At 43.7% G+C, this 21240-nt stretch overlaps 1 protein-coding gene across 1 annotated transcript; it reads left to right on the forward strand.

Moving 5' to 3' along the window:
- The first annotated feature begins 1060 nt into the window (after positions 1-1060).
- LOC136571583 (protein spire homolog 1-like) lies at positions 1061-18387 on the forward strand. The gene is made up of 16 exons (XM_066572085.1): positions 1061-1295; positions 2063-2094; positions 2543-2707; positions 3451-3576; positions 3863-3928; positions 6790-6987; positions 9173-9244; positions 9724-9859; positions 10299-10423; positions 12082-12160; positions 12708-12856; positions 13909-14040; positions 15360-15424; positions 16272-16299; positions 16710-16852; positions 17981-18387. Exons 1-16 carry the CDS (start codon positions 1061-1063, stop codon positions 18150-18152), a joined length of 1923 nt encoding a protein of 640 aa, XP_066428182.1. The 3' UTR covers positions 18153-18387.
- Positions 18388-21240: the final 2853 nt, after the last annotated feature.

Raw genomic sequence — 21240 nt, forward strand, 5'->3', positions numbered from 1 at the left:
ATGAGTGTTACACTTTCTAAACCTCGCAATTCTCCACTGTGTGCCTCGGGAGCTGTGGTCGTTGGAAGCCAGCGCAGCAGCGGCAGTGAGGCGGTGCAGGCGTGGTCCTGGGGGTGACCCCAGTCCCCAGCCCTGCAGCTGTGCCCTGCCGTGTCACGCACAAGCCTCAACGTGCTGAAAAAGCTGCTTGATCGGCTTCACACCAGGAGTAATTCATATCCAGACTACAGGATATAGTCTTAAGATGCACTGGGGAAGGTTCAGGTTGGACGTTATAAAGAATTTATTCACAGTAAGGGTGATCAGACATTGGAACAGACTGCCCAGGGAGGTGATGGAGTCACCGTCCTTGGGGGGGTGTTTAAGGAAAGAGCAGACGTGGCACTCAGTGCCAGGGTGTAACTGACATTGGTGTTCAGTCACAGGTTGGACTCAATGATCTCAGAGACCTTTTCCCACCCAACTGATCCTGTGATTCTGGGCAAGGATGGGCCTTGCTGCCCATACCCCAGGGCCATCCTGATCGCTCCATGCTCACAGTCCCTACTGTTGCAGTTTGCTATGGGAGGGGGCCACCGCAGTGTCCCATGGAGTTAATTGCTCTGTAATTTATTAGTGCTGTTGGAATAGATTCCTATCAAAATGATTTTTGTAGTGTTCAGAGTTCTCCTCCCCCAAGTACATTTCCTGCCTCTTTCCCTCCTTGCCTGAAGTTTAATGTACTCTTCTCTACTTGCAAACATTGGTGCAATTAATATATTTGTGAGAAACAGTGGCGTTAAATTGAACACAATTTTTGTACACTTACCTTCTCTTGATTCCATTTTGTTGTACATTTATTCTGTTCTTTTAAGAAGTCTTGTACAAGTACAGATAAAGTCATGTGCCTTTAAAAAGACAGAGCAAAAGTTGACATTAATGGTTGCACCTGTAGGGAAGAGAGATAAGAGCAAATCAAGAGCTAGAACCAATAAAAAGCTGCTGTGAAGGCTTGCCCAGCCTGGGAAAGGAAGTTTTAAGCTCCCTAGGCTAAAAGTGGAGGTTAGAGGTGAAAGGAAAAATGGAGCCTCCAGGGTGTGAGCAGAGGATTGCAAAGGTCTCTGTAGCTGAGCTTCTGAGGTGTTTTGAGCATCCTTTAAGTGAGGAGCAAGCCTGGGCTATCTGCTTTCAGTGTTGCAGAAAAATAGAGCAGTTGGCCCACAGCCTACCATTCCGTTCTGTGTTTGTAAAGGGTTCTGAGAGCATCTTTATCCATGCTGATGGTACTGCTTCCTTCCAGGTCTACCACAAGTCTGGTAAGAGCATAGATACCTACAGATGCCAAGGGAAATTTCTTTTCCTTTGCTTTTTTTGTTTTGCTTTCCCCCCTCTCTTTTCTGTGTATGTTGTCATGAAGCTATTCTCCTGCCTGTACTTCATTTCAGAGGACTGCGGATCAGTGATAATACAGATGCATGACCTGCTAAATTCTCTAATAGTGCTCTATTGAGTCATTTGGTTCTAGGGAATAGCTGTGATGAAAGCCTTCTATCACTTATGTTATTTGAAATAAATAGTCTGAGGCTTTGCTATATGTACTGCTCTGTTCATCTTCCAGTGTATGGTTCCTTTGTTATGGTAACTCTCATAGCAGATTTATGATTGGTACTTTCCCTTTTTTTTGGTCACTATGTGTAGCCCAGCAAGTGATAATAACTCTGTGTTATGTAGGGTTGGATTGGCCTGCAGCAGAGGTCAGTGCTAGGCTAACTCTTCAGGGACTAGAGTGGGTAGTAAAGAATAAAGGTAAAGATCCTGTGACTCCCCTGGAGGTTGGGTATCAATTAGCAAACAATAAAATGCAGTATCTATTACTTTGGGCTAATGCTCACAATAACATGAGTCTCCCATGGTGTTTTCTGGGACTCCTCAAATACAGGTAGGACTGACTTTTGTCAGAGGAGTTAGTTACCTTATTACAAACAATGTGTCCTGTTCCCCTCTCTTGAAAAGGGTTCTAAAAGCTGTTTATCAATGCCTGTACAGCTGTCTTTCTCCCCTGATCCTTGTTTTTCCCTTTCAGATTTTGGCAGCATTCAGCAGTCTGAGGACAAGGTAAGTCTGTGTATTAACCTTCAATGTGTGTGCAGATACAATCCTATTGTAGTAGAAGGCCTGCTCAGGAGATGCAGATGTCTTGGGAAACTATCAAGGTGCTTGAATTTGCTGTGGCCTGTGAGAGTGACTTCCCTGCAACCTGGAAAAGGAAACAAAATGCTTGGACTGAACTCAAGTAAGACAGTGGGACTGGGAAACAATGTGCACAGATGCTGTCTACTGTGGAATAGGCCACAGTCTTGTTGTCCTAATGGCATATGTCTTAGGGGTGCCAGTTAAGGCCATTTAAGAACTTTAAACCAGCTTAAATGGAGGTATTTCTCATCCTGAGAGATGTGTTCAGTCCTCAGGAGCAGAGGAGTATGCACACATGGCTGAAAAATAAGAGCTGTGATGTTCTCCACAGCGCTTCATACTATATTGCTTCCTTGGTCTCTGTCTGCAGCTGTTGGAGTACTTGGGAGGGGTGATCTATGAAGCCCTGGACTGGGGAATCGACAGCCAAATGGAGCGAGAACTGAGCGATCCTTTGGAGAAACTGCTGTGCCTCATGTTGAACCTGGATGACAGGGCAACAGAACCACCAGTCACCCTGCAGGATGTTATCAAGGTTTCCTTCTTCCCCCTTAGTAAATATAGCAGCTTTAGAGGAGTTGATGGAACAGCGCTGTTGGCCAAGAGGCAAGACCGTTTCTGGGAAAAAGCTGGGTGGGCTGTTGGAGGACAGAGAGGAACATTGGCCTTCCCATCAGAGGGAAAAGGCAAAACTATTTAAGGTGTTTGTAAGTGCCCATGGAAAATAATTAAGAAGGAAGACTTGAGTACGGCTCTCCCACAGCTGTATCTGCAAAGTCCTTCTGTACACAGTCTCCAAATTCAATACCTAGAACACAATGGATATTGAAAAACTCCCTTTCCATAGTATTCATCTTCTGCAAAGGCTGGGATCTGAATGTCTCAACTCAAACAGATATTTTTCTCTCAGCCATAATTTAAAGGTATGAGAAACTTCCATCCCCTGTCTGATCAGGACAGGGAAAAAGAACAGGGCAAGTGACTCCATCCACTGTAGGTTGTTGTTCTTTGTAGTGGAGGCTTCCTCTTTCAGGTGCTTGTTTCGAAGCACACCTTATGGAAAACAAGATAAACAAATTAGACAGCTACTTCCATTATTGTACATAAAAGATTGACTATCTTTGTTCATCTGTATCTGCAATAGAAAAAAAAATATAAAGCGGCAGTGAAGAAGATGATTTTTAAACATGGACTGAGGAAACAGAATCTTGCTTTATTCCATCCTACCATGTTCTTTTTTTTTTTAAGATCTTTTTTAAATAGCTGCACTTCTTTCAGGCCTGTGAGGAGCACTTGTCCACACTTTCTGAGGTTCCCAGCCATTATGAAATGACCTGTAAGAATCTGTTTACTGACTATATGGAACTGCAGAAGCTTGTGACCATCATCCAGACCTCCAAAGAAGTACGTTTAGGATTACCCATTAGCTGCTATTCCCTGTACCTTCACACACTCACCAAGTCCTAAAGTAACCTTCTCATTGCACTAGAAATGGAGCACTTGGATGAAGTTCTGTTTTCACAATGTGAATAGCTGCTGTCTCTGAACCATTTTTATTTATTGTAGCATTTGGAAGTTTAAGTGTTTGTAGCTTCTTGGCTTTTCAGATAAACATTAGTAATTTATGCTGACTAGACAGGAAATCACTGAAGAGTGTAGAGTGATGACCTCATATGCTTGCCTTTCTCAGAGACTGAGAAAAATGGATGTGGAAGATTGGGTGGAAAATCCCATTCAAAAGAAGAAAACCCATGGTGTAAGAGATTTATTTTCTTCATGATGGGAAGTGGGGTTTTTTGGTCAGCGTTGGCTCTCTGAGGCTTTCCATTGATTCTTCTATGAAAGATAGAGCATGAACACAAATTGAACTACTTAGGTTGTTCAGGAGCCTGAGTAGTTAAAGACTTGTTTGCAAAACAAGCTGGGGTGTGAACTTGAAGTTAAGCTATTTCATATGTCAACCTCATGTGGGCTTTTATTTTACCCAAAGATTGTCTTTGTGGTACAACTTAAACCACTTCTAAAAATGAAATTGGAGGCAGTCTTTAGAGTAAATGCCCACAAGTAGTTATGCAGGCTGTTTCTTCCCACAAATGAGCCCCAAATTCTAGCTCTTGGCAGGAACTGACACCTGCCAAAAGCAATCTGCTCCTTTCTCATAGCTGGACTGAAAACTCCCAGAAAACTCTTCTGTTGTTGATAGTCCTGGGGTGGACTAGTTCACTCTTCTTATATGGCATCTCTGTTGGTCAGGTCTGGCAGGTACTGAAGGCCAGTAGCACTGTCCATCTTTGTGGTTGTGCAGCTCCAGCAGCTCAAATAAAGGAGTGAAAGAGGGTGAGGAGATGTCATCCTACCTTCTGTGCACTGCTTTTCTCGTCCTTGCCTTCTGTGCTTCCATAGATGTTGGACTGTGTGTTTGGGGCAGGGAAGGCAACTTACTGTGCTTTTTTTCAAGGCCCTGCACAGTCGGGGCTCAATCAGAAACAAATAGCTCTTCAGGCTGGAGCTCTGCCCAGCATAAACAAATGCTCTGTAGTCTGGAGTCTGTGGAGACAAACAGCAAGCCCCGAGAGACTTGTGGATTCGCTCCCTTTGTCTAAATAGCACTTGCTTTGAAGCGTGCTCAAACTATTCGTATGAAAATGTTTGTGAAATGTGTGTTTGGGCATATTCTCAATTTTGTGATCTATTAAAATAAACTGGCAAGCTATCTCAAACCACAAACTCATCAACTGCTGTAGCTCTTTTCTGCAGGGAATACATGAATAAATACATGGGCTTTGCCATGTGGCCTGAAGGCCAGTGTATTTGGCCTCTGCTCCTTCAGGAGGCATGAATTCCAAAAGCTGGATGTCTGTTGTGAATCCTCTGCCTCTAGTTACCAAGTCCCTAAGTACCAGCTGATTGCATTGCTCTGACAGTCTCTTAAGTTTTAAATAACCAGGATGCCAGCTTCTCTGGGGTCCCACAGGTTAGAGCTGGTGTCTTGAATGGTGCTAAGCAGGTAATGTGCTCGATGAGCCACACTTTTTCATGCTGACTGATATAACACAGATCTTCTGAAATGCAGACCACAGCCTGACAGCGTGCAGTGTTGTACAGTTTCAGCAGAGCTTATGTGTCCCAAGTTGATGTTCACCTTGAAATCTAAGCAGTGAGACCTGTTAGAAACACAGCTGTCTTAGCACTCACCTGTTTGAACTCAAGGTAATGGGTTTATAGTGTTGTAGCATTTTATGTTGTACTTCATAGGTTGTGGAAAGTTTAGGTGGTTTTTGACAATACAACAGATGGCAAAAATAGAGTAATTGCAGTGATCCAGTCAGTAGGGAAATAGAAACATGAGTGATAATAACGTCATGAACATCTGAAAAATGTTTAGGTTGTGTAAGTTGCTCTGAAATGGTCAGCTGAAGGCAATTCTTGTCCCCAAACTAATGTGGCAGTATTACAGTACAGAAGTCTCTCTTAGGTCATGTCTCTCAGTCAAGTTCAGTCACCCTGTGAAATACAACTCTATAAAGTGCAAATGTCTTGGGGTAAGCTATTTTGAAAGTCTCTAGTACTGATGAGTTTGCCCAGACACTTTTGTATGTTCTCCCACACAGTATTAAATGTAGCCTAGGAGATATGGCAAGTGTTTGGTCATACTTTGAGAGTTCTAGGTTTCTGGAGTTGAGGTATGTTTACCAAATCCAGCCTAAAACAATCCCACAAAAATATCTGTCTTCTTGAGGGCAGCCATCAGTCAGAGCTTGCATAAGACTCTTCTGTAATTATACCAAGATATCTGAAGGGATAAGTAGAGAGAAGATGCTTCATGCTGTAAGTAGAAAACAGAGAGAAGTCTAAGTCAGATACTTTGTTCTGAGGCAGTTTTCTAAAATGTTTTGCTTCCCTTTCACTGTTTATAATACAATGGCTTGTTCTTACTCAATTTGCCACTGGGATCCAGATAAGCTATTGATTTAGCACTTCCATTACAATGTTGTCTAAACATGCTATTGAGCTGATTACTTTTTTTTCCTGTCTTTAGCTTTTGTTGGGTTATACTGCATGCCTGAACATCCTCAGATAGTAGTACAGAAACAGGATGAGCAGATGTCAGAGTTTTTAGCTTGTGTCTCTAGGCTGAGACTGCTAACCTATGCTGCTGTTAAGTATGAGATCCCTTGCCTACTTGTCTTCCTCTTTTTTTTCTGTACACTTCAACCCTTAGTTTTCTGAAAATTTGGAAGATTTTATGGTAAGATTTGGGATTTCATTCTCAGTGTTTCCTAGGAACCAGTAATATGAAAACACTCTGGCACTTGGAGCACTTGCAGAAAGAAAATGGGTCTATTTATTTACCTGGCAGCAAAAGCTGTATTTTGCTGAAGTACATCCATAAAGTTAATGACAAATTTTGGGAATGAGCCTAGTGAGCCAGCTACGAGTTTCCTTATTGTAAATTAACTTCTGCAAATAAAAGCAATTCTCTGCTTTTGTACTGCACCCTGATCTGGAAGTGAGTAGAAGGGCATATAAAGGACACAATCTGTATTTCTGAATGACTTCAGCTGCTAAGTGTGCCCTGTTACATGGAGGGAGGGGATGCCGCTCTGTGAGTTCTAGCCAGCTACTGACTTGGCCCTTGCTGGTTTCTCCAAGGCATCCCTGTTGCCCAGTGTCATCTGTGAGCTGCAGGCTGGTGTGAGGCTGCGCAAGGCCGCTGAGCGACCACGGCGCTGCATGTCTCCAAAGGAACGTATTTGCTCTCCCTATGAGCTGCTTTTGGATGACATTCAGCACAAGAGGTACACCCTGCGGAAGGTGAGTGACTGGAGTCTGCTTTGGAAACATCCGCTCTACTTCATTTCTGAGCAGTATGTGTTGAGACCTCTTCTCCAAAGGTACATCGAAGTCCAGAAGTGTCTGGGGCTCCCTTTTAGCTGCAGTTCAACATTAGATCACTCTGTTTGTCTACCCAAGTACTTAATTTTCAGTAACTTTTTAAGTCAGGAGTAGCCCCAGTTTCATGAATCGGAACAGTAAACCTCTTCTCCCTCCAGGGTCAACCACTCACTTCCTTGCAGCAGTTATTCTGCCCTGCACACAACAGTTTCATGGAGCACACTCTTGCTGCCTTGTGCTTTCTACCTTGGACACTTGTGTCTTTCCAGGCTCCTTTAGCTGAGTTGCACCTGGAGTCTTTTACTTGTTGCTTTGCCTTCCCAGATGCTGTGCTGTGTATGCAAGGGCAGATGCACTTCTGAGACAGTTCTCTGCTCAGCCTAAGGCAGAGGCCTCTGGGCAGTGCACTCAGCTACTGCAGGAATTTAGTCAGGGTAAAAAATGTTGAGCCCCTCACAGGGAGGAGCAGAGACTTCCACCTTCACCACTTGGTTAGTGAAGATGACCAGATACAAAAACGTCTGGGATGTCTCTAAAGGCTTGTGATACACTTTGCTTGCTGCAGCTTGAGCTGGGAATGATGAGCAGATCTAAAACGTTGGCACAAGGCCTTGTGGCATTGGCGTGCTTTGCAAACAGACGTCTTGGCAGAAGATGAGACACAACTCTTCTTGTAATAAAGAGCGGTATTACAAAAAGTGAAATCTTTGCATACTGCACTAGACATCAGCTTTTTTTCCTCTTTGTGGGTGCTGCTAGAGTGTAGCAGGTTTAAAAGCTTCAGCTAAACCATGTACCTCTATAAAATCCCAGCTCTTGCTTGCCTTGATTGTGGCTCCAGCCTCCAGGTAATGCTATGTCATGTGTTTGCAAATGGTATCTTGATGGATATGTAAATAAATAGTATTGGTAAGGAGAGAGTGCATCATAACTAGCTTGTATTCCTTGCAATGTACTATGTATCAATGCACTGTGCAGTACACAACCGTAACTCAAGGTGGCAGGATGATCTGGGTCTTGATTTTCTTTATTTTCTTCTATTTTTCTTTCCCTTTTTTTCTTTTTAGTAAGTTTTTCTTTGGTCCACGAGAAGCACAAATATGTTTGAAGAGTAGTAGTCAGAAATGCTGAAAGAAAGCAGAGTGCTACTGCTCAGGTCTTTGTGAAGGCTCTTAAACGAGGATTTCCCCATCTGCAAAGCTATTTTAAAGCTTCTCTAGCAAACAGTGGTCTAATTTGCAAATGAATGAAAGCACAACTACTGTGGGGAGCTGTAGTGTTGTTCTACCTGCACTCCCACGTGTTCTGAAGTTGTACACACAAGTGAAAGAAAATGGCACAGCCTCAAAATACGAATTAGTGGACAAGACAGCTAAAGACATGCATGTGCAACTGACTTTTTTGTTAGTTCTCCCCTGTGTAGCAAGCACAGGGCTTGATGCTTCACATGAATATCTGCCCTGCAATTCTGTCTTGCTATTGTTCCTAGTTTATGTCGGGCTGTAAGCCAGTCTCTGGGACTCTGGCTTAGGCAGACAGCTGCCTGCTGCTACAGTTCCTGTTACAGTCTTGTTAACCCGTTCAATTGCTCTCCTCCCTGGAGCTGAGCTTTTACTGATGAATATGACATGACCATGGTGCTTGTTGGGATCGCTCCTGACATTAATATCTGAGTGCAATGTTTTCTAGCTGCTTCTCAGAGCAGTTGTGGGTAGAAGGCTTTGTGCTCTTTGTGCAAGCCTCTAAGGGCTGTGCAGTACTTCTGATTGCCTCTGGTTTGCCGTGGGCAAATCTTTCCCTACCAAAACCCCATATGAGGAAACATCATTATTCCACACTTCCCAACTCCTTGTTTTGTTTTGGGGGGTTGTTTGTTTGTTTTGTATTTATTTCGTGTTTATGGTTTTGTTTGTTTTTTTAAGGTGGTTTTTTTGTTGTTTTGGGGGGATTTTTGTTTGTTTTGGGCTTGTTTTGGTTTTTAGTGCCTTCCCCATCTCCCCTGTTCCCAAATCCTGACTTGTATCATTCACCGTGCCGCTGAATTGCAGAGTGTATAAGGAGTAGAGAAAGAGCTATTTCTTAAGCATCACTTCTGCTCTTTCAGGTGACCATCAAGCAAAAGCACCCAAGGACCCCCAAAGCTGATGTAGCTTCTCTCAAGCCTCATCAAGAGCTGGTAGGTGACCTGGTGCTGCATCTGATCATAGCAAAACAAGGTAATTCTGGAGGTAACACGACATTTTGAAGCAATATAAAGCTAATACTTCAGCTACTGGTTTGTATTTGGGAGGGGATTATCTTAACCATACTTAACTTTTGAATTGGCCCTCCTGCCAAACAAGGTACTAGAAAAACGAGAGCTGACATTTTTTGTAGAAGAAAGATGATCAATCTTCCTACTTCCTCCACTGCTTCTTTAATTTGCAACATTTTTTTGGTCTTGAAAGAGCTCCTGGAGTTCTTGATTTCAAAATTGAGAGTCACTAAAGTATTCCACTATGCATAGTGCTGAAGGCTGTCTCGTGTTCAGGGCCCAGTGCCCTCTTGGGTGAAAAGCACTTGTAAAATGGGGCCATTGCTGATGCAGTTGTTCTGTCACCACTGGTCTCCTTGCTCTGTCCAATGGCTCTTTGTGGTGCTATGCTTTGCCTGCAGATGTTGAAGGTGAAGCTGAAACAGTGTGTGCCACAGGAGCCCAGGTGGCATGAACAGCTCATGGCAGAAGTAAAACAACCACCGAAGCCTTGGGCAGCAGCAGCAGAAGCACAGGAAAAGAGGAGCAGGCACAAAGGTACCTGCTATAGAGTGACCTAGCAAGCAAGCAAGCAAAGTCAGCGTTGGCTAAAAATAATAGATAGCCTTGGAAATTGAATCCCACTTATCTTGTCAATAGCATTTGTAATGTGACAGGTGGTGAGAAATACAAATGTTGTGTGATAGAGGTGGTATGGCACGAGAATAGTTATTTCTAAAAAATCTGTTTGTGGCTTATTAAGACTCAAAAGATATTTCAACTTGCTTTTTTTTTTTATGGATGTCCACATTTCTCTGTCCACTAAGTGAGATTACAGGACTTTGACCATCACCTAAGAATAAAAGATTATGTAGCTACCAGGACAAAGCCTGGCTAAAGCTTAAATTCCAATGTGTTCCAAATTTGTCATTTTCTTGTCCCAGATCTATCTCATTTAGTCTGTGGCTATGGGTTTTTGTTCTCCCTCTCGCTGCAGAAATGTTTGTGGCATCAAATACTGCCTCGAACTCTCCAAGTGACAATTTCTTAAATCTCCAAGATGCCAGTACTGAGTTTGAAATTGCCAACACTAAAACGCAGCAGCTGGGAGCAGGAGCTCAGGTAAGGCTTTAGTGGAAGGACTATAGAGAGATGCCTACTTCAGGAATTAGAGCTGCAAGCATATACATAGCCTGCCTGGAAGGGCAGGAACAAATCCTGGTGTAGGAAATCTTGTCTCAGAAGTGAACAAATTTGGTACTACTGGGTTCACTGAAGTCCTTTCCTCTACAGAAGCTCATTTCATTCTCAAACACTTCTGTTTGTGGCATGACTGCAGCCTATAGGTACTGATCTCGTCTCTCTGACCAGTGACAGCATCCAAGGGAATGGCCTGAAGCTGAGTCAGGGGAGGTTTAAGTTAGTTATTAGGAAAAGGTTTTTCACCTGCAGGGTGGTTGGGCACTGGAACTGTCTTCCCAGCAAAGTGGTCACAGCACCAAGCCTACAGAATTCAAGAGGCATTTGGACAATGCTCTCAGGCACATGGTGTGACTTTTGGGGTGGTCCTGTGCAGGGGCAGGTGTTGAACTTTGGTAATCCTTGTGGGTCCCAACTCAGGATATTCTACAGAATTCTACAGAACTGAAGTCTGCTCTGGTCTCTTAAAACTAGATCCTGCAGAAATTATAATAGCATGGGAGTCTGGCCAATGTGGACCAGAATATTCCTACTCTTACCTCACAGTGAGGCATTTGATGCTAGATGTACTGATGTATTTTGATTTCATGTGGTATGTGAGCTCATGGAAAGAAAACTTAATGATGTATTTTGAGGAAGGAACTTGATGGGTAAATTCCCACTTGTTTGTCTGTGGAGTTATTTTGGGAGCACTGTTCTTCAGTAAACCATAATACAAAGTCTTTTGGTTCTTTAACTCCTGGCTCTGTCATGAAAAGCTTGACTGCTTGGTTCTGGGATTCAGTCTGAGCATATTCTGAAATTCTGTGGAACAGAACTTAAGCCCTAACATATCATGTCTAGCATAGATGCTCTGGCATACAAACAGGAATCTGTTTTCTGTAAATATTTCTGCATGAAATGCAGTTGCCCAACTAAGGAAAACAGATAGGAATTATAAAAGCAGAAAATCTTAGCTTTACTTGCCCAGTCTGAGCTACTTGGAGGAATGTTCAGCATTGTGGTTGACATAGTACTGCTGAACTAAAAGGACTTTCATATAGAGACTAATATAATAAAATTTGAGGGTTTTTTTTTGCTTTTCTAGACAAGGTAGAAACAATGCTGGTGAGATAAAGCATTGAGTTTGAGTTGAATTAATGAGTTGGATTAGTCACGGTCTCTTGAACTGTTCTCCAATGTTGCTGTGTGTGAGCTGGAGCCAAGAAAATGATTCCGATATATTCCATGGGTTGTGTGGGGATGATTATACCAAGTTGGTTCCTGAACAGATGCCACTTTAGTACTAGTATCCACTACTGGAGCTGGGCAAGAGAGAGAACAGGTGAATTGGAAACTTCACTAGCTTAGTTGGAATTTCCTAGCTGTGAAGTGCAGGGGAATTAACTTTACATTCTGAGAAGAAACAAAGTTTCTAAATGTATCCCACTGATTTTTCACTTTCCTCCACTTCTGACAGAATTGAATATTTCTGATCAGTCATGGGTATCCTGGGTTTTGTTAGGCAGCAGTACTTCTGATGAAGTGGCCTTGGTGTCTCTTACATGCAGATTATGAACATCCTGTCCTCTGGTCTACAGGAAACCATTCCCAAGCTGCCTGCCAGCACCTGCCTTTCCTCCACCAGGCCATCAGGAGTATCCAGGAGTATCAGCACAGGTCAGTGCACTTCTGGCTGCACAGCTAAACCAGGTGACAGAGTACAGCCAGTGGCCTGATGGGCTCCCAAACCCTTTGGCTGGGCTCAATGTATACTTCATTAATCACCTGAAGATACTTTGCAGGACAAGTTCCAATACTAAATAAAGAGTCTGGGGAGGTGCCCTTAGAAGATAATTTCTCTGCAGTTGTCTGAAGCTTGTGTAGCTCCTGCAGCTTCAAAACAATGATTGCATGTCCCCAAAGGCCTGACTTGGAATTTGCAGTAAAAACTAAATGAGTGGTTTGAATATTCAAGTAGAAAGTGCAGCACTTCATTTTATTAAACTAAATGGTGCTAATGAAGCCTCATCAGTTACTACTGACAAGCATAATTACTGTAACCTCTGCTTTTTATGTGATCTGAGCAGATGGGTTGGAGGGGGAGATGTAAGCCTTGCTACCTTCAGAAGGCAGTGTTCTGCTTTTGAGTGTCCAGCCCTCAGGGTGAATACTTAGAAACTGATAGTGGGTTTTCTGCACCCTAAAACTTTCTCTTCCTACCCAGGTCTTGCTGCAAATTGCACTCCTCCCATGAGTGCACCCCTGCCAGGAGACATTAAGCCTAAGTGTTTCCTGAGCACTAGCCAATGGCAGCTGCCTCCTTCCAGAGGAAGGTCCAAATCTTTAGAGAGAGGCCTTCAAAGCAAGGAGCTTGTAAGTCCAACATGTCAGCAAGCAACCCTGGTCTGATATATCTGGTAATGACTTGCACCTTGATCCTCATGAAAGCAGTAAGCATGCTCTGTGGTTTTTGTCTTAGAACACATGGTATACCCATCTGAAGTTGGTATGCTCTTCTCTCCTTGGAGACCACTCAAGAGAAGACTGGATGCTGTAGTGTTCTTGTGGTGGCTTCCCCCTTTTAATGACGTGAAATAACGTTGTTTCTCATACAAGAAGAGGGAAGTACCATGACATTACTTGAAAGTGTCCACCAAGGCTTCCTCAAGCAAACTGTAATTGAGAATGGAACTATCCTGGTTTCTTCATGTCCATTACTTTTCTCTAGATTCTGATATGCTCACAAGTATCTTTTAAGCTGCAGTAAGGGGCAATAAGTAGTTAACAAAATGTGGATAGCACAGCATTAGTGACTTTTAAATGTATAATATATGTAGAACTGAAGTTATCAGGCTCTGAATAATGGTTGTGGAAGAAATACTGGAGTCTATGTGCTCCCATGCAACCCTCTGAATTACGGCCTCACCCTGTTCTGCCCTGACAAGGTGTGTTGTGCCCTTGTCTCTTTCTTTCCTTCTGCATCCCTCCTTGCCCCACCTTGGCAAGTCTCTAACTGACCTCTCTGATGCCTCTTTGTTTAGCAGTGTGGTGAGGGATGCAGGTGTGTTGGGGATTAAAGCACAGCTGTCTCCTGGCTGACCACGAGCCTACAGCTTCCATTTGTATGGGGCCAATAGGTCTTGGGAAAGAGAAGGGCAAGAGAGTGTTGTTCTGTGGAAAGCAATTTTGTATCCAGGAGAGGCCAGGGTGGCATGTGTTCTGGAATCTGCTTGAAAACTGTAGCAACCTGCCTGTAGTAGTTTCTCTGCTGGTACTGTCAGAGTCACCTAATACTGCCTATTACAAAGAAAACAGGGTTTTGGACAAAAATGCTCTTGATCCTTTGGGACTCAGTTTTGAGATGAACTCCCCAAATAGCTGCTTTCTTCAGCTTCATCTGATGTTTAACTTCTGTCGTTCAATAGGACTGTCCCTTTCCTACCAAGTGGCCATCACCAACCATTGCTGAGCTGATTGGAACCAGATATGCAATGATGGTGCTCGAAGGGCAAGGCCTCTTCCAAGGAGGTAGTGATAGTGTCTTGCTAAGAGCAAAGGTATGTTTCTCCTCCTTCTCTTGGTGCTGCCCTTGCCTTTTCAAAAGCTGGCTGGTTTCATGGCCCTCTGTGCTGAACTGCAGAGGCACCCTCTGCCTCAGCTTATCCTGTTCGTAACAGCTGATCTGAGTTTGGCCTTGGGCTGGAAAAATTTTTTAGTATTTCTGCAGTGATGGCTTCTAATCTAGCTTAAGCTGGGTAAATTGCCTAGAAAGTAGCCTAGCCCGGCCTTTGCTTGTTGCTTCTTGTCTGATTTCCATGCAAGGAGAGCTGACTGCCATGACTGTTGATCAGCTCTGAAATCCCAAAGTAAGTAACTGCAATTTGGTATTCCTAAACAGTGAAACAAAGGCACTTGACTCAGGCTCCTACACCAGAGTTGTGCTGACTCAAACCACCTTGCCAAGTGGACATGAAGGTGGGGGAAATGGGGGGGACAGGGAAGGAGCTGTAGAGCTCAGTACTGTTGGTTGTTCACATTTATCAACTTCTGCCTTATCCCTGAGTCTCCTTTAGAGGGAGTGTGGCAACCACTCCTCCAGAGCAGATGTCCTGAGTACAGGCCCTTTGCAGCACAGATGTGAGGAAGTCTGTGTTTCTTGGCTTTTGGGTCACTTTTTTGCCCTCATTTATTTAGCAGTATGGACAGAGTCAAAGGTTCTACTAGCAGAGCCATGCTACTTCCACAAGCTATCTGATGCTCCTGAGACTGAATCCTTGTTTTCTTCTCACCTTACTGACCCTGCTTTAACTTGCCTGCTCTATGATTATTCTAAAATGGCTTTCTTACCCACTGCTGTTTTTTTAGCTTTCTCAAGTTCTACTTCTCAAGATAATATCACTTCTGACTGCCAGCTGTGTATGAATGTGCTCTTTTTTATAAAGGTCAAGTGACTCATCAGCTTCCTTATGACTCATTTTTTGCTTCAGGATTGAATTCAAATTTGCCCTGATTTAATCTCTTTGGGATTGCTGCAGTCTACCTCAAAGAATGTCTCTCTTCTTCCTTCTCTCTTAACTAGCTACTGTTATACTCTTGCACAATACAGCTATTGTTTGCTCAAGAGCCTTTTTTTAAACTCCAGTTGTCTGGCAGCTGCCCCAAACCTCTGCATTATAAAAACACTGGCCTACAAGTGAGAATTTTTTTACCTTTTAATTCCTGTGTCTTTGCTATCCCTTACTCGACCTCTGTTATTGTATCTGAATCTAAAGCCTTTAGAAGGTTTTTTTACATGCTTGCTTTTTGGCAGGCGGTGGATAGTGTTGGTACAAAGATGTTTCTCATTTGCATTCCCAAATAACTTTCTTTTCCACAGATCTGTTTCAGCTGCCATAAGCAGATGTTTCTTAAGTGGCCTTACCAATGTTACCTCTGCAGCAGGTGAGCTGGTACAAAAGGACTGAATGAGGAGGGAGAAAAAAGTGAAAGAACAGTGCTGAGAATTCTCAGTATTCACTGGCTGTACTACTGGATAGGACCAGGTTGCTAAGCCCTTCAGCTTTGCTTTACTGCACAAGCCAGGCTAAAGTGTCTACAGCTGGGGAGGATGTGGAAAATCTTGTCTCTGAAGTAGTATCTCAGTTTTAACTCTTAGTGTTAACTCAGCAATAGCCAAATTTCCTGTGCCAGTATGAAATTAGTTTCTCTGAGATCACCTTCTGTGTTTTGGTCTAAAGGTTTGCTCTAACTTCAGCCCAGGGCTTGAAGAGGTTCTGAGACAGGGTCTACACCAGAATCTTCTATTAAGGACTGAAAAAGAGAACTCCAGACCTTGTGACTGGGAAAGGAGTTGAGCCTACTTGTATCCACTTATTTGTCAGAGGCTTTCTGTTCATGGGAGAGTGATAGAGGAACTTCAGGCTCATTAAGGCTCATTTAAATCTATTTGAAGCAGTTGTGAAGCACTGAATTGATTATAAGCAGCAAGTAAACAACCCCTGGAAATTGAGCAACTGTCTGGTGGTAGTGCTGGGTGAAGTGTAATGAGCATTTGCAGATAAAGCCTTGAAGCTATGAATGTTGATACATTTCAAATGATTTAAACTACCAGAAATAGGAAAGCTGGCAAACTGAATAGTGGAGTTCTCAGCTGCTTCACTTTGCCATCGATTGGTTCTGCCACAATAATAGATTCAGAATTACTTTGGAATTAGCTACTTTGTAGCTGCAATATTGGTAGCTGCTGAGCTGTACTCAAATGATAGTGCTGGAGATTTTTGTCTTTCAGGGTTGTCTGCTGTGACTGCTGCATTAAGGCAAGTCTAGTCTTTACAACAGTGTATGGGATTTTTACATTTTCTGCTTTCCCTCTTCCTCACCTAGTCATAAGAAGCTTTCCTTCATCCCACTGATATCTCAAATCTACCTTCCAGCTTGTTTCTAAGAAAATAGAAGAGGGAATAGTATGACATGTAAAAGTAAGCAGGGTGACACAGATATCTGTTATCATATTCAGCTAAAACAACTCTAGTTCTTCTTTCTTTCATCCTGTGTAAAGTGGTTTGGATTACACTGGGCTCTGTTTATACATGAGTCAGAAAGTTCACTGCATTAATGTCTACCTTTTAAGTGCTCCAATAAATCAATTGCATGGCATGCAAATTGTCCTGATAAGAAGGAGGATGTGTTTCCCTGAGAACTCAGGTGACTTGTGTTGTGATTCTAGATGTCCATGCCCTTCAGAACATGTGTACATCTCCCACTTCAATTCCTAAAATTTTTGAGACTGTCTGGAGAGCAGGATCCAGCTACTCAGGAACAGAAGAGCTCCAAGTTGCTACATGAAATAGAGCAGCAGCAGTATTTTGGGTAAGCTGGGACAGGGTTGTTCTATTTTTACCTTGAAAGATGTCACCATTTACTTATGCAAAACTACAAACATGCAGACAGCAGTATGTAATATTGGGCTGGTCAGCAGAATGCTCTGTTGAATGGCTGGTTTTAGCCACTGGTCTAACTAGTCCACAGTTCTCTGGAAGTGTTGTTTATTTTAGATGACCCAAAGTTAGGAAGTGTAGGTGCTCTGAAATGCATTTTCTGTTTTAACTATCAGGTTTGTTACATGGATTTAGAAGTGTCTATAAGTGTTTTATGCCCACACATAAAAGGTTCCTTGCAATAGCTTCATGGTATGAGAATTTCCAGACCCCATCATGTTCTATCCCCCACAGCTGAAGGTATGTCACTCCAACCCAGAAGTAGCCCCTTTCTACCTAGACATGAAATACTCTAATTGTGACTCAGGTGTAACTGACTGAACAGTGATGCCACAAATGGTTTCTCAGTCCCTCCATGTATATACAGACCCTTTCCTTTTTGTCCCCTGAAAATTAATTATTCCAAAAAGAGTTCTTGGCAGTTCTGGATGATAAAGACAACATGCATATAACTGCAATATACAGGACTGAGAACATTTATGTTTTCTTCTTTCCAAAGCAGTTAAATCTTCTATTGGGCAAACTGGTACCTTCTTTTTCTTCTTGTGAAACCATTCTTTAATACAGACACAATTGTTTCTGGTTCTAAGGCTGATACTTCAGATGCCAAAAATCAGGAGTATTCATTACTGAAGTTAACTGCATGGGGCAGGCAGTGGTTTGGTCTGTGTTGTAATGCAAGTGCTGCAGAAGAGGCCTAAGACCGCATGACTGTCATACTGCAGGATGGCAAAAATAAATCCTGCTGCATAAGGATGCAGCCATAACCTTGGACCAGACACAGATATCCATTAGCCCTTTGGCTGATACACTGTCCATAGAGAGAAGCTGTCAGCTGTTCTGGTGCTTTTTAGCTTTTCTAAGTGGTGCTGATGGCTCTTCTGAACCTATGGATTTGGCTAAATCACTTAGCAGCCTGGGAGAAGGACGGAAGAGCACCATGCCTTCTAACAGAAACCTGGGTCAGCTTTCCTGCTTTTGTTTTTCTCTGCCCCTCCAGTGTACCTGTTGTTTTGGAGCCTCGTGGCCTGGCACAGCCCCTGTGCTGTTACACATGGACCATGGCAAACTGGCTGACTGCAGACATCTGTACGTGGTGTGAGCAATACCTCTTGAATGTGACTTCTAGTCAACAGCACAGCATCCCTCTCAGAAGATTTTCCTGGGCTTGAACCAAACTGGAGTGATTCTACAATACATTTCTCCTGTCACTCCTTACGCACCTGAAATAAATGAAACAGCTTTATGCACCTACTGACATAAAGGACTGAATGAAAGACCTCCCTACTGATTAGTCTAAGCAGGAAGCACGGCATTTCTGTATTGTAAAGTATTCTAAAGCTTTGTGGGTTTTAGAAATGTTGTAATTCTTTCTGTGTCTTGGGGAAAATAAATGTTGAAGCATTATCATGCTTCTAGCATTTCTTTCTTTGCACCTGCAGCTGTCATTGTTCTGTGGCACTTTTTGCATTCATTGCTGAGCAGACTTCATCCAATGTACTGAGCACAGGGAAACTTTTACCAAAAACCCCCATATGTGAGAGGCTTGTAAAGTGGAGGTCTCAGTTAATATGATCACTTCATCCTGCATTTTGCATACACTCCTTCCTTACTACTCATAGCACTTAAAGCTCATAGCTTTGGCGCATGTAAAATTACAGTGATAGCTGCTCTGTCCACTTGCATTAGGAAGCTTGTTTTGATTTTTTTTTCTGTGCATTATCGTGCTTTGGCACCAGACCTTTCTGTGCATCTCACAGAAATACCTTTCAATGCTGTCATCACCTGAAGGGCAGAGAGTTGTTCTTGAGAGATTCTTGCTCATTGTCTTGGCCTTAAGCCTTTGCCCTGGAATAAACTGGACTATTGCAATATTCCATAGATTTTTGTGTATGTTTAAAACAAAACATGAGAGATTGCATAGTAGATTTATTTATCCCCAGGAATTGCATGTATGGAAGGGCCTGATGTAGTTTGCCTTGGTGAGTTTTGCAGGGCTTGGATAGTCAGTGTTGAATGGACTTGTAGCTGGAATGAGTCATGCTGAAGAAAATAATGGCTGGGAAGGGCCAGTTCTAGATAGAGGAGAAGGGAAGAAAGACGTGTTTAAGCTGAGCCCAAAGTCTGCATCCAAACTGCCAGAAGGGTCAATACCTCCAGCTGACTTGCACTGGCCTGACTCTGCTTCCTTCCAACTGCCTGTCTGTAAGCTGATGCCTCCTTGCAGGTTTAGGCAAGCTCTGCAAGTAAATGAATGTGGGGAAGCTGGAGCTTGAGCTTCCTTTTGGAGCAAGTTCAAGTGTTCCTCTTCCTTCATTCAATTAGGAGGGGTGCAGCCTGCCTGCCCAGGTCCCCTCCTGTATGTGTCAATCACTGGTGCTGCTGGGATGCACATCCTTATCAGGTAGGTGGGCTCCCTGAAGGCTGCAGGGAATGGCAGCCAAGCCACAGGTGTGCTTGCTGGCATGATGGGCACAGTGTGGGGCCAGGGGCATGAGGCGCTCAGAGGCACTTGCTGAGTGGCATAGTTTAGAGAGACCAGAAATGAGCTGAGATCAGCCTGCTTTGAGTAATGTGGAAGGCCAAAATGCTGCTCAGAGCCTGGATGCAGCAGCAGGGAGAGAAGGTGTCCATATGGCATTGAGGTAAACTTGAGTTCACCTGTGGAGCAAAGGTAGTTCTTGGTTCCGTCTCTTGCACATCTGTTGTGGGGTCACATGGGCTTGGTTCACTGCCTCTCCCTACTTTGTGACCGTGACAGGGGTGATTAAATGCCCTCACTTGCAGAACAGACAGGCAAAGGTGGGTGGGGGAGTTTCTGCTAAGGGGCAGCCTGACCTTTCCTGATCTAGCATGCTGATGGAATAACCCCTGTTCCCATCATTCCTCTCAACCATAGCTGTTGCAGTGGCCGCGGGATAGTGGCAGTAAAACCTCTGTCCCCGTACCCGGGTGACATCTGGTCCCATGCTGAGCCGGGACACCTCCCGTCTTCATCCCGGCTGAGCAGGGACACCTCCTGTCCGCTAGGGGGCAGCCGCGGGCCGCGCCGCCCGGGGCCGGGGCGGCAAAATAGGGCTACCTCAAAGATAACAGAAATTTACCTCAAAAATAACAGGGATTTACCTCTAAAATAACACCGATTTTACTGTCCTCATTTATTTTTATTTAATTTTGTCCTTCCCGTGGCACTTCCCCAAGCCGGAGAAGGTCGTGCTGGCACACAGGGCCTGGGTGACAGCAGTGGGGAAGGTGAGGGTGTGTGGGTCAAAGACAGCTGGGACAGAGATACAGCAACACAAAAAGGAGGTTTTAGGTGGAGGGGAGAGGTGGGAGAGGCCTGACTGCAGTAACTTTGTGTGGCTGTCAGAGTAGTTTGGTGTTTGCTGTTTGAAGCCAGCTGGGGAAACACGCTCCAGTAGAATCACAGAATAGCTTGGGTTGGAAGGGACCTTAAAGAACATCTCATTCCAACCCTCTGCCATGGACAGGGACACCTTCTACTAGATCAGGTTGCTCCAAGCCCTATCCAGTCTGGCCTTGAACATTTCTAAAGGAGGATGGTGGAACATCTGGAGGGGAAGCCTTATGAGGAGTGGCTGAGGTCACTTGGTACAAACCTGCTTGAATAACCTCACCCAGGGCACTGCTGCCAGCACTTTCTTGTCCAGGTTAAAGCTGGCTTTGAGAGGGGTTTCACCCTACATCTGGTTCAGTTTGGCTTAATTTTTTGGTTCTGTTTTGTTATAAAGGATAAACATAAAGGCTTCCATTTTACACATGAAATAAAACTGTAGAGGTAGTGTTGAGCAGGATTAGAGTTTAGAACTGTGTGGGCAAATTGCGGAAATGGTCTGGAAGAAACAGAAGACAGTTGAATAAGGAGAAGTGGAAGGTTGTACACTTGAGCAACAATATGAACTCACAGAGTACAGAGGAGGGAGTGATGGGTTAAGCAGCAATTCTTTAGGAAAAGGATCAAAAGCTGAATGTAAGTCAGCTATGTCATGGTATTGAGGTGATGGAAAATAAGTTAAGGGGCGATGTGGAATAATTGTATCCAGCCCAGCAGAGAGCAGGGAGTAAGCGGAAATGGAGAAACCATTACCTACCAGGGAAGCCTGAAAGAACCAAAATTCTCTAACCCAAAGGAGGAGAGAAACTAAGTCTTTAAGCACATAAAAAGGCATAATCATTGCTCCTTGTCTGTGATGGAGAAGGGGAGAGAAAAAAAAAAGAAAAAAGAAGGCTTAAGTCACA

This window comes from Molothrus aeneus, chromosome 2 (assembly GCF_037042795.1).
Source record: "Molothrus aeneus isolate 106 chromosome 2, BPBGC_Maene_1.0, whole genome shotgun sequence".
NCBI lineage: Eukaryota > Metazoa > Chordata > Aves > Passeriformes > Icteridae > Molothrus > Molothrus aeneus.

Coding starts and splice junctions, on each gene's coding strand:
- LOC136571583 (XM_066572085.1), top strand. CDS start 1,061: ATGGAGCCTCCAGGGTGTGAGCAGAGGATTGCAAAGGTCTCTGTAGCT. Junction 10,424..12,081: donor AGCTGGGAGCAGGAGCTCAG/GTAAGGCTTTAG, acceptor TCTGGTCTACAG/GAAACCATTCCCAAGCTGCC. Junction 14,041..15,359: donor GTGTCTTGCTAAGAGCAAAG/GTATGTTTCTCC, acceptor TCTTTTCCACAG/ATCTGTTTCAGCTGCCATAA.